A 13,246-nucleotide genomic window follows, 5' to 3' on the forward strand; every position below is an offset into this window, starting at 1 on the left:
GGAGTGGGGAGGAGGGAGATTTGGGACTTGGTGGTGGGAATGTTGCACTGGTGAAGGGGGGTGTTCTTTACATGACTGAAACCCAACTACAATCATATTTGTAATTAAGGTGTTTAAATAAAGATATCAATAAAAAAAAAAAGGGTGTCGTGTGGGAGAGGGGATAAAAACTGAGGTTTATGTCCGAGGTAGGGCCTTCATTCTACCCATATACTATCTCCCCAGCCCAGGAATTCTTGGTTTGTCTGCTTATTAAACTGAAACTTGTTGAGCACTCCATAAGTGCTAGGCTCTTTGAATTGGGCATAAAGTAGGGAATAAAAATGGGCATAACCTTCATTCTTCAGCAAGGTTGGTTGGTTGCAATCATAAGGGCTCTGGAGAGATACCAGGAAAATGTATAGGGAATCAAAGAGGAGTTATACAGAGCCTCTTTGGAGATATGATTCATAAATAGCCAGTGGAATTTGAAGGGAGGAATGGTCAGGTAAAGGGACAATCACCATTATGCCCAGGGTCTAAATCAAGAGTGTGCAATGAGGGGCCGGCGAGGTGGCAATAGAGGTAAGGTGTCTGCCTTGCAAGTGCTAGCCAAGGAAAGATTGCAACCGCGGTTCGATCCCCCGGGGTCCCATATGGTCCTTCAAGCCTGGGGCAATTTCTGAGCGCATAGCCAGGAGTAACCCCGGAGCATCAAATGGGTGTGGCCCAAGAAGCCAAAAAAAAAAAAAGTGTACAATGAACAGTTTGTACTTAGTGTATAGAGTGGCTGCGGGTATGAGCCAGAGAAAGCGTGACAGAAGACGAGGTGATATCACATCTGGCCGTAGGAGTCTTGATTCAGATTGAGAGAAAATCAGTATTTATATTTAGAGATCAGTTTTAGAGAAAGTTTGTGTAGCAATGAGGGCATTGTGTAGCAATTCAATTGTGTAGGAATCCAACACACACACACACATACCGCTATTTCCCACCAGTGATTTTGGATTTGATTCGACAGAGATAAGCCTCTCTGGAAGTGCCACACACACACACACACACACACACACACACACACACTCGACAGAGATAAGCCTCTCTGGAAGTGCCACACACACCGCTACACACACACACACACACCACTATTCCCTCAATGCTATGTCCAAGAATGCAAATACGCATGTATAGGGTTCTGTGGGCAGTGCACTCACAAGTGGTTTTGGATTTGATTCGACAGAGAGAAGCCCCTCCGGAAGTGCCTTTGGAAGCCAGGAAAACCTGAGATGGCGGAAAGACATGACCCACTGGCGCCAAAACACAGAGAAGCTGGACAAGTAAAGTGACCCTTTCCATTGCAATCGAGGGGGACTGAGGGCTGCTCACAGACTGATTAGGCATATGTGGGCCTGGTACACAGTGAATCTAGTGAATTCCTCCCACCTGGTTCCATGGTTATAGACCTCTGCTTCTTTTTTTATTGGGGAGCGCTCACACCCAGCAGTGCTCAGGGGTTACTCCTAGCTCTGCACTCAGAAATCGCTCCTGGCAGGCTTGGGGGACCATATGGGATGCCAGGATTCAAACCACCATCCGTCCTGAATCGACTGCGTGCAAGGCAAACACCCTACTACTGTGCTATTTCTCTGGCCCCAGACCTCTGCTTCTTAAATACAGGCTGAACTCTTCAGTCTTCTTCTTTCTTTGCTGGGGTTACAGCGCCACGGGAGAGCCCTGGCCTTCGCATCTGAGACCCTGGTTTAGTTCCAGCACTGTACAAAATTAAGATGGATTTATCTCTTAGCAGCTTTCAAATAAGCAATTTAGTCTGATTAGCTTTAGTCACTAAACTGCTTGTTACACACCCCTAATTTGGTTATTTTTGGAGGTGAGTGGGGAGAATTTTTGTTTTCAGGCCTTATTTGCCTGCACTCAGGGGCTACCTTTGCCTTGGAGTCTGGGGGATCAGGTGGTATTGGGAAATGAAGCCAGGCCTCCCCCAGGCTGGGCACGTACTCCTGTCCTTTGAACTATCTTTCCAGTCTGACTTCTGCATTTTATCACTGGAACATTATACCTTTGACCCTCTTCATTCACTGTGCCCGTCCTCTAACCTTTCTGTGTGATTGATAAAGTAGACAGGCTTTTTGGATTTTAAATGCACCAGGAAAATGAAGTTGAATATGTATAGTTTGTTATAGATGAAGTTTAACATGAATTTTTAAATTATGATATGCATTATTAAGCACATGTATCCTTAAAAGCCAAATAGTTGGGACTGGAGAGATAGTATAGCAAATGAGGTGCTTGCCTTGCATGCAGCTAATCTGGGTGAACCCCAATACCCCATATGCACCCTTAGCACCACCAAACACCTCCCTCCCCAAATGTTTATATTAAACTTTAAACTTTAAAGTCAGAAAAGATTTCGAGAAAGGCCTTTTCCTGCGGTAGAGTATAATAAAATGTTACATGTTATAGGCCCTCTTTTCTCTCTAACAATTTCTCTTGGAATATTCATTTTTCAATGGTGTCTGCTGCTGTTTGGTATCTCTCTCAATTTTTTGTTGTTGTTTTGTTTAGGGGCCATACATGGTGATTCTCAGGAGTTACTTTTGGGGCCAGAGAGATAGCACACTGGTAGGGCATTTGCCTGGTATGCTGCTCCCCAGAACGGGAGGTGGTTCAATTCCTAGCATCCCATATGGGCCCCCTGAGGCTGCCAGGAGCAATTTCTGAGTGCAGAGCCAGGAGTAACTTACCCCCGAGTGCCACCGAGTATGGCCCAAAACAATAAATAAATAAATAAATAAATAAATAAATAAATAAATAAATAATACTTAATATGCCCTTTGCTCTTGCATTCATTGACTATTGTTTTGTCTACTTGGAATTATTAGTTTCTTTATGTAATTGTTTCTAAAACAAATATCAGCTATACCCATAAAAGCATATGTATTCTCTTTTTTTTCTTTTTTTTTTGGGGGGGTGCCCACACCTGGTGACACTCAGGGGTGACTCCTGGCTATGTGTTTAGAAATCGCTTGGGAGACCATGTAAGATGTCAGGGGATCGAACCGCAGTCCATCCTAGGTTAGTGCGTGCAAGGCAAATGCCCTACTGCTTACACCACCACTCCGGCCCCAGGTATATGTATTCTATTTGTGTTTGCTTGTTTGTTTTGGGGTCACAACCAGCAGCACTCAGGGGTTACTTCTGGCTTTACATTTAAAAATCTCTCCTAACAGGCTCAGGGGACCATATGAGATGCCGGGATTCGAACCACTGTCCTTCTGCATGCAAGTCAAATGCCCACCTCCAGGCTATCTCTTTGACCCCCAAGTATATGTATTCTTCAATATATTTATTCCAAGATATAATTCCTTTAAAAAAACACTTTTATGGGGCCAGGTAGGTGGCGCTGGAGGTAAGGTGTCTGCCTTGCAAGCGCTAGCCAAGGAAGGACCGCGGTTCGATCCCCCGGCGTCCCATATGTCCCCCCAAGCCAGGGGCGATTTCTGAGCACATAGCCAGGAGTAACCCCTGAGCGTCAAACGGGTGTGGCCCAAAAACCAAAAAAAAAAAAAACACTTTTATGGGTGGTGGGGCACACCAATCATTGTTCAAAGTGACCAAAAACTAATTTCTGGGGCCAGAGGGTGGTGTCTGCCTATCATGATATATAAATACCAGTGTTTCAGTAAACCACATTATTGAATTGGTTTGTTTTATTTCTTTTTTTTTTTTTTTTTTTTTTTTTGGTTTTTGGGCCACACCCAGAGGTGCTCAGGGGTTACTCACTCCTGGCTGTCTGCTCAGAAATAGCTCCTGGCAGGCACGGGGGACCATATGGGACACCGGGATTCGAACCAACCACCTTTGGTCCTGGATCGGCTGCTTGCAAGGCAAACACCGCTGTGCTATCTCTCCGGGCCCGGTTTGTTTTATTTCTAATGAGTGATTTTATCCAATCAAATGGTTCTCAGCATCAAGTTTATAAAAATGTTATGGAATTGAATGAAACTTTGGGGGAGGGGATGTACTTTAAACCTAAACAAGCTTATTGAAAATCCTTGAGCAGTTGAAAGGAGTTGCAGACACTACAATAGGAACAGGGAGCAGTTTTCGTACAGCTCACATAGCGCCACCTAGCGCCTTTGCCATTTCAAATAAAACGTGTCTCTGCTATGTTTCTGAACCTGAACACTTATGCTTTTCATGCCATTGTGGAAACAATGTTTGATAAAATGTAGGTAAAGAGAAAGAAAGATAGTAGAGCGTGTAGGGTGCTTGCCTTAAACACAGCTGAGTGGGTTCAAACCTGGATACGTCATATGGTTCCATGAGCCGTGCCGGGATTGATCCCTGACCGTTGCCTGGTGGCTGAGAAAACCAAAACAATTAGACAAAATGTAGGATAAAACAGGTTTGGGGATGTCACTCAGCAGTAAAACACTTGCTTTGCGTATTCAATCCCTAGCATTAAAAAAAATTTAAGGGCCCGGAGAGATAGCACAGCGGCGTTTGCCTTGCAAGCAGCCGATCCAGGACCAAAGGTGGTTGGTTCGAATCCTGGTGTCCCATAGGGTCCCCCGTGCCTGCCAGAAGCTATTTCTGAGCAGACACCAGAGTAACCCCTGAGCATCGCTGGGTGTGGCCCAAAAACCAAAAAAAAAAAAAAAAAGAAAAAAAAGAATTTTAAAAAGTGTGACCAGAGGGGCCAGAGAAATAGTGTGAAGGTAAGGCATTTGCCTTGCATGCAGAAGGACAGTGGTTCAAACCCCAGCATCCCATATGGTCCCCCAGCCTGCCAGGAGTGATTTCTGAGCATAGATCCAGGAGTAACCACTGAGCACTGCTGAGTGTGACCCAAAAATAACAAAAAAAAAAAACAAAAAAAAAACAAAAAAAAAACAGTGTGACCAGAGTGATAATGCCTTGCACATGGCAGACCTGGGTTCAATCCCTGTCATCCAGTATGGTTCCCGGAACCCCTCCAGGAGTGATTCCTGCATGCAGAGTCAGGAGTAGCCACTGAGTTCTGCCTGGTGTGACCCAAAAACAACAACAAAAAAAAACCTTTGTTTTATTCAAGGAGGAAAATGTCAGTATAGCTAGTCTTTGAGTAGTCTTTGAGTCTTTTTCAAGTGTGTTTCCTTGGCCTTCTTTCATTATTTTGTTTTTGCCCATACCCGGCAGTGCTCAGGGCTTATTCCTTGCTCCACTTTTGGTGGGCTCAGGGGATCATTTGGGGTCCCATGGGTCACATCCTGGCCAGCAGCATGCAAGGCAAGCAACCAACCACTACATTAATTGCTCTAGCCTCTCTCATGGCTTTGTTTTCAAGAATGTTCCCTCCCTCCTTTTAATATTTTGCTTTAGATCAAGAGCAGAAATTGAACATGAAGCCCTGATTGATGGGAATCTGGCTACTGAAGCAAACCTCATTATTTTGGACACATTGGAGATTGTTGTACAGGTAAGTGCACAAGTCAGAACAATCCAGTAGTAATAGTAGTAAGTAGACTTAGTGAATTGGGGCTCAGTAGTTGGAGTTGGATTTTTCAAAGTTTTCCATTGTGCTTCATGATTATAATGAAGTATCAGTAACTCCCCAAAGTTCTATCCCTGCTCTCTACCCCCATCATTTGAACTCCTTCTATTCTTTTCTCCCTTCCCTTCTCTTACCTAAACCCCACACAGATCCTCGTCTTTGGGAAGTCCTCCCAATCTTGGACTTATTTTCCTCTTCAAGCAAATGTTCCTGTGTTTATGTATACCTTCTCTCCCTGACCGCATCTCAACCTCTCTCTGTTTCATTTCTTTTATTTTTAATTCACAGACCGTTTCCTTGACGGAATCCAAAGAGAGTATCCTTGGGGGAGTGCTGAAGGTGCTTCTGCACAGCTTGGCCTGTAACCAGAGTGCCCTTTACCTGCAGCACTGCTTCGCCACCCAGAGAGCCCTGGTTTCCAAGGTAAGTTCCTGCTACCGGCCATCTTGCTTTTACTAACAGTCGCTCCAGTCATTTGCCCCATTCATTGCTTAGCATCTATGTCATTCAAAATTTTAACAGGTAACCTGTGATCATGTATGTGTTTTTACCTCCTACTTTATTCTTTTCGGAATTTCTGATTCGAATCATCTTGAACTGGTTTCTGGCTTTAAAAATAGTTTGCCTTGGGCCCAGAGAGATAGCACAGCGGCATTTGCCTTGCAAGCAGCCGATCCAGGACCAAAGATGGTTGATTCGAATCCTGGTGTCCCATATGGTCCCCCATGCCTGCCAGGAGCTATTTCTGAGCAGACAGCCAGGAGTAACCCCTGAGCACCACCGGGTGTAACCCAAAAACCAAAAAAAAAAAAAAAAAAGTTGGCCTTGTGGGTGTGAGAAATAGCACAGTGGTAGGGCATTTGCCTTGCATGTGGCAGACTCTGGAGGGACTTAGTTTGAATCCTGGCATCTCATATGGGCCCTCAGCCTGCCAGGGGCGATTTCTTTTTTATTTATTTATTTTTTTTTGGTTTTTGGGCCACACCCGTTTGACGCTCAGGGGTTACTCCTGGCTATGTGCTCAGAAATCGCCCCTGGCTTGGGGGGACCATATGGGACGCCGGGGGATAGAACCGCGGTCCTTCCTTGGCTAGCGCTTGCAAGGCAGACACCTTACCTCCAGCGCCACCTACCCGGCCCCGCCAGGGGCGATTTCTGAGTGCAGAGCCAGGAGTAACTCCTGAGTGTTGCAGGGTGTGGCCCCAAAACCAACCAATCAATCAATAACTTTTTTGGAGGGGGCCACATCCAGTGACGGTCAGGGGTTGTTCCTTGCTATGTGCTCAGAAATTACTCCTGGCTTGGGGGCCCATATGGGACTCCAGGGGATTCGTCCTGGATCAGCTGCATGCAAGGCAAACACCCTATCACTGTGCCATTGCTCCAGCCCCTCAATCAATAAAATTTTAAAAATAAAAAAAAAAATAGGGGCCAGAGCTGTGGCACAGCCGAAAGGCATTTGCCTTGCACACGTCTGACTTAGGATGGACACCACGATTCGAACAACCGGCATCCCATGTGGTTCCCCAAGCCAGGAGCAACTTCTGAGCACTTAGGAGCAACCCTGAACGTCGGGTGTGGCCCCCCCAAAAAAACAAAAAAGAAAATTAAAATAGTTGGCTTCCATAGCCTCTTTGTCTGGACATTTCAGGGAGTTCTTGGAGTCCTTAGGAAAGTGATTGCAGGTGTTGGCAAAGGAAGGAGACACACTCAGCTGTTGTGGTGGATCATAATTGTGTATCTGTTTCAACATAAATTTTACATGTGAGAGACTGTTTAACACTTGCTTTCTTGCAAGGATATAAAAACTGTACTTCCTTGTTAGCAACAGGTTTATCAGTACATACTGTTTGATCTATAAGTTTCTTCACAACAGATAATTCATAGGCCTTTAGTGTGGGTTACAAATCTTGTGGACGATAAGTTCCAATTAAAAGACAGAAGGGAGTTGAGCCAGAGGCTTCTCTGGTACCTAAGGGCAAACTTGAACATTTCAAAGTTTTTTACCTCCTAGGCTGGACCTTGGCTGTCAATTCTGATATAAATTCAAAGATTAGCAAGTTTGCCAGGTGTTCCTACAAAGGGCTCCATTCATCTGAGTGAGCAGAATATCTTTTAAAAGACTAACTTTACTTTGAGAATTAAAAGTTATTTTTTGGGCTGGTAAGGTGTCTGCCTTGCAAGCGCTAGCCAAGGAAAGACCACGGTTCTATCCCCCGGCGTCCCATATGGTCCCCCCAAGCCAGGGGCAATTTCTGAGCACTTAGCCAGGAGTAACCTGAGCATCAAATGAGTGTGGCCCCCAAAACAAAAACAAAACAAAAAAAGTTATTTTTATGTTTCTCTTGATGCTGATTTCCAATAGTAAAGTGATATTTAATCAAGGCCTTATTTATATGTAGTAATTTTGTCATCTGGAAGTAAATGCTCAGCTATATATATATTTAGCACAACAGCAGTGAGATTCTTATTAAATATATGTTTGCAACTATTTTTTGAAACTATGACTAAGCTTGAGAAATACCACCCTCACTTTTCAAGGGAGCAACCTCTGTTTGAGGTCTTTTCTCAGCCATCTACGCTGGGGGAGCCTACCAGACCTTCTGATTTTAACTTTGCTTAAATTGTGGCAGAAGTTGGCCTTAATGTAGACATGGATTCTGAAATGAACAGGCTATTTTCATCTTCATTTGGGGGCTTTTGTTTTCATTTTCATTAACCAATTTACAGTTATTTGGGGATTTCAGGTTCATTGTTTTCTGCCTGTGGTGATTGTCACCACTCCTCTCTCTCTCTCTCTCTCTCTCTCTCTCTCTCTCTCTCTCTCTCTCTCTCCCCCCCCCCCCCCTGCTTGATATCTCAACCTCTTCCCTCCTCTTCATCACTGACCACCAGTTTTCACTCAGTCTTAAGAGTTGGTATTCTTGGGGCCGGCAAGGTGGTGCTACAGGTAAGGTGTCTGCCTTGCAAGCCCTAGCCAAGGAATGGACCTCGGTTCGATTCCCCGGTGTCCCATGTGGTCCCCCCAAGCCAGGGGCAATTTCTGAGCGCATAGCCAGGAGTAACCCCTGAGCATCAAACGGGTGTGGCCCAAAAAACCAAAAAAAAAAAAAAAAAAAAAGAGTTGGTATTCTGTGTCTTCCCTAGCAGTTTGCTTCAGTTCCTCGTATGCTGCATTAGTCAAAGCCATCTGATAATTGCCTTTTCACTTCCTTATTTCTTTTTAGCACGATCCAGGTTCCAACCATTTGGTACCAGAAGGCACAATCCCACCTTGATTACTGGCAGAGTCATTAGTCATTCCAATAAGCACCCAGCTTATTTATTCAGTCTTCTTTATTCAGTCTGCTCTTGTTGGGTATTTAGATTGATTTGGGTTCTTGTTACTAGAGCCAGACAAGTATCTTTTCCACTGTCTCTTTTCATCTCCTTCCATATAAAAACCCAGGGTGAGGTATTGTGGGATCATAGGGAATTTCCATTTTTATTTTGTCTAAGAAGTCTCTATAGCATTTCCATAACAGCTGCACCAGTAGTTCACATTTCCAATAGCTGAATTCCAGAGTTCTTTTTTCTTTGCATCCTCCTGAACCTTTTTCTTTACGACCATTTATTTTGTGGGAGGTTGGGTTACACTGGTGGCACTCAGATTACTCCTGACTCTGTGCTCAGAAATCGCCCCTGGCAGGCTTGGGGGACCATATGGGATGTCAGGAATAGAGCCAGGATCGGTCCAGGGTTGGCTGCATGCAAGGCAAATGTCCCACCACTGCGCTATCGCTTTGGCCTCTTTTCTACCATTTAAACAGGCCATGCTTGCCTCTGTGAGAGGGTGTCTTTTGGTTCTTGTTCTAAAAAGTGATCTTGAACATTTTACCTGAGTCTCAGGACTGTCTCCTTTACAGAAGTGGTCTGCCTTTGTTTTTTTATGACTTTCTTGGTTTTTCTTCTCGTGGAGTTAAGAAGATTTTGGATACTAATCCCTTGTCAGATGTGTAGTGTGCAAACATCTTCTCGCAGTTGCTAAGCTGCCTTTTTATTTTTGAGGTAAATTCTTCTGCTTTGCTCAAGAGTGACTCTGGCTTGTGCTCGCTTCAGCAGCACATATACTAAAATTGGAACGATACAAAGAAGATTAGCATGGCCCCTGCGCAAGGATGACACACAAATTTGTGAGGCGTTCCATATTTAAAAAAAGAAAAGAGTGACCTTGTCTTAAGGCACCATATGTGATGCTAGGGTTTGAACTGGGGTCTGTGCAATGCAAGGCCTTGACCCCTGTACTTTACCTCTGGTCTTAAAAATAAGCTATTTTGGAACTAGAGCAATAGCACAGTGGATAGGTTGTGAGTGCCTTGCACGAGGTCAACCCAGGTTTGATCCCCAGTGTCACATATGGCCCCCCAAGCTTGTCAGGAGTGATTTTTGAGCACAGAGCCAGACCCCTGAGCACTGCTGGGTCTGGTCCAAAAAACAAACAAACAAACAAAAAATATTTAACCTGTTTTATCTTAATACTGTCTCTTTGTTTATTCTTCTGTACTCTTTACCAGTAGAATAGAGTCTCCAAATGTCGCTCTGCATTTGATAACCTAACACATTCCCCCTTAACTTTCTTTTATGTTTCTATATCTGGAAGCAAAGTCTTTCATCTATTCTTTTGTTTGTTTGTTTGTTTTGTTTTTTTCTGGTTTTTGGGCTACACACAGTGACTCTCCGGTTACTCCTGGCTATGCGCTCAGAAATCGCTTCTGGCTTGGAGGATGATACAGGATGCTAGGGATTGAACTGAGGCCCTTCCTGGATCAGCCACATGAAAGGCAAATGCCCTACTGCTGTGCTATTGTTCTGGCCCCATCTTTCACCTATTCTGAGTCAGTTCTATATGTGGGATGCTGTAGCGGTTGTCCATTATTTTGCATATAACTTTGTTTTTTTAAGGACCCTTTTTCTCTCTTATATCAAATTTTTCATTCAAACTTACCTTGTTTCCACTTCATCTTGGTCTGTATTTTCCTTGTTAATTCCTTGTAAGGCGTTTGCCTTGCATGCAGAAGGTTGGTGGTTCAAGTCCTGGCCATCCCATGTGGTCCCCTGATCCTGCCAGGAGCGATTTCTGAGCATAGAGCCAGGAGTGGGTCTCACCCTTGAATGCTGCTGGGTGGGACCCAAAAATCAAAAACAAAACAAAAAAAATCAATGTTCAAATAGCTCAGGCCACTCAAATGACTGTAGCCTGTGGTGACAAGAAGTCTTCCTCGTTTGCTCTACTCCTATGTTTTCTCCAGAAAATGTAAAATATTAATATGAAAATTAGCCATTTTGTCTATCCTATCCAGGAAGATAGAATGCAGAGCTTCAGATGAAAACTAACCAGTGGAAATAGCTTACATTATTTTTATAGTACCAGAAATAAGTGACATCATTATTCTATGGCAGCTATGATAATAAGTGTTTTAGGTGCATTTTTTTTTTCCTTTTTTGGATCATACCCAGCGGTGCTTGGGTTACTCCTGGCTCTGCACTCAAAATTCGCTCCTAGCAGTCTCTGGGGACCTTATGGGATGCTGGGATTCGAACCAGGGTTCGTCCTGTGTTGGCCACATGCAAGGCAAATGCCCTACTACTGTGCTATCTTTCTGGCCCTGCATTTTCTTATTTTAAATTTTATTTATTTAATTTTGGGGTCACACCCAGCAGCTCCCACAGGTTACTCCTAGCAGGCTCAGGGGATCATATGGGCTGCCTTGGGATCTGCCACAGGTCTGCCACATGCAAGGCAAACACCTTCCCTGCTGTGCTATGCTGTGGTCCCTTAGGCACATTTTCTAATGCACGATGGTCATATCCTGGTAGCTTGGTGTCACCTGTTGAACAGGAGTTGAAACTTGTATAGGGTCACACTCCTAGCAAGCCCAGTCAGTGGCAGGAACAGATTTTGGACTCGACACTGGTGGGTCAGATCTTGTGGTCTTTGTCATTTAGCCACTAGCAAATCCTGCAGGGCTGGCAAATCATCTTTCCAGTGCCCACACAGCGCCCTGGTGCTCAGCCCCCCAAACCTCTGTGTTTTAGTTCCCAGAGCTGCTGTTCGAGGAGGAGACGGAACAATGTGCCGACCTGTGCCTGCGGTTGCTCCGCCATTGCAGCAGCAGCGTGGGCACTATCCGAGCCCATGCCAGTGCTTCTCTCTACCTGCTCATGAGGCAGAACTTCGAGATTGGAAACGTAAGTCCCCCATTGGTACAGCACTGCTGTGGGGTGGGGTGGGGAAGCAGGTGGATTTATTTGTTTTTGTTTGGGGGCCACACCTGGTCGTGCTCAGGGGTTATTCTTGAGTGTAGACTCAGGAATCATTCCTCTTAGTGCTTTGAGGACCATATGGGATGCTGAGGTTCAAACCCAGGGTTTGCTATCACATTGGCCCCTTAACTTTTTTTTTGTTTTTTGTTTTTTTGTTTTTTGGGTCATACCCGGCGGTGCTCAGGGGTTACTCCTGGTTATCTGCTCAGAAATAGCTCCTGGCAGGCTCGGGGGACCATATGGGACGCCAGGGATTCGAACCTACCACCTTAGGTCCTGAGTCGGCTGCTTGCAAGGCAAAAGCCACTGTGCTATCTCTCTGGCCCCCCTTAACATTTTTGTAGGCTTTCTCTTTAAGCCCATTTCTCCCTTGGAGAAAGACAACCTTGCTTGCTTGTCTCTGTGTCATTTTACTGACTTATTTTCACTCTGGAGAAGCCCAGGTTCTCTCTTCAGCATTTACTGATTGCCTCCTGACCCCTTATAACTTTGTAAATAAGTTTCAATTAATGGGACTAGAGCGGTGGCGCAAGAAGTAGGGCATTTGTCTTGCACGCGCTAACCTAGGACAGACCACAGTTTAATCCTCCAGCATCCCACATGGTCCCCCAAGCCAGGAGCAATTTCTGAGTGCAGAACCAATAGTAACTTCTGAGCACTGCCAGGTGTGGCCCAAAAAACAAACATAAACTATCTTTTCATTTAGAAAATAAAAGGGTTGCAGTTTGATCCTTCAAGCTTTCCTTCAGTAAATGCTCAGCTGAGAGGCTGGAGCTATAGTATAGCAGTAAGGTGCTTCCTTCGCATGCAGCCAGCCCGGTTTAATCCTCAGCATCCCTGAGTCTGTCAGGCATGACCCCTAAATGCAGAGCTAGGAGTAACCTCTGAACACCTCAGTGTGGGGCCAAAAAAAAAATATAAATAAATAAATAAATAAATAAATAAATAAATAAATAAATAAATAAATGTAAGAAACAAAGGCTCACCAGACATTTTTTTCTTACAGAATTTTGCGCGAGTTAAAATGCAGGTCACCATGTCACTGTCTTCCTTGGTTGGCACATCTCAAAATTTTAATGAAGAATTCTTAAGGCGCTCCCTGAAGACGATACTAACATACGCAGAAGAAGACCTGGAACTGAGGGAAACCACGTTCCCGGATCAGGTCAGATATACTCCTTTCTGGTTCATTAACTGACTTAGGACTGTGACATTTTCAGGTTATTCAGTCCAGCTTAGTTTTCCTGTAGAAAAACATTTGTTTTTATTTTGGTCAACATATCATATGCCATAGGTAAGGTTGGTCCTTTTTTATTTTCTCTTATTCTTTTTTTGCATAGGCTTTGTGGTTGGTTTGTTGTTGTTGTTGTTATTGTTGTTCCCATCTTCTTTGTTTTTATTAGCCTCCCTTTC

The 13,246-nt window shown here is 44.4% G+C and overlaps 1 protein-coding gene and 1 non-coding gene across 2 annotated transcripts in view; both read left to right on the forward strand.

The window, feature by feature from the left end:
* DOCK7 (dedicator of cytokinesis 7) overlaps window positions 1-13,246 on the forward strand; it is a 193,924-nt gene that overhangs the window by 151,363 nt on the left and 29,315 nt on the right. Inside the window, exons 34-38 of the mRNA XM_049774381.1 lie at window positions 1,217-1,313; window positions 5,359-5,455; window positions 5,819-5,953; window positions 11,606-11,758; window positions 12,840-12,998. Of these exons, the coding sequence (XP_049630338.1) occupies window positions 1,217-1,313; window positions 5,359-5,455; window positions 5,819-5,953; window positions 11,606-11,758; window positions 12,840-12,998 (641 nt within the window). The remainder of the gene's footprint in view (window positions 1-1,216; window positions 1,314-5,358; window positions 5,456-5,818; window positions 5,954-11,605; window positions 11,759-12,839; window positions 12,999-13,246) is intronic.
* Window positions 9,616-9,722, forward strand: LOC126012957 (U6 spliceosomal RNA). Its single transcript, XR_007497298.1, has one exon. It is a non-coding gene; the product is annotated as a U6 spliceosomal RNA (small nuclear RNA).

This window comes from Suncus etruscus, chromosome 6 (assembly GCF_024139225.1).
Source record: "Suncus etruscus isolate mSunEtr1 chromosome 6, mSunEtr1.pri.cur, whole genome shotgun sequence".
NCBI lineage: Eukaryota > Metazoa > Chordata > Mammalia > Eulipotyphla > Soricidae > Suncus > Suncus etruscus.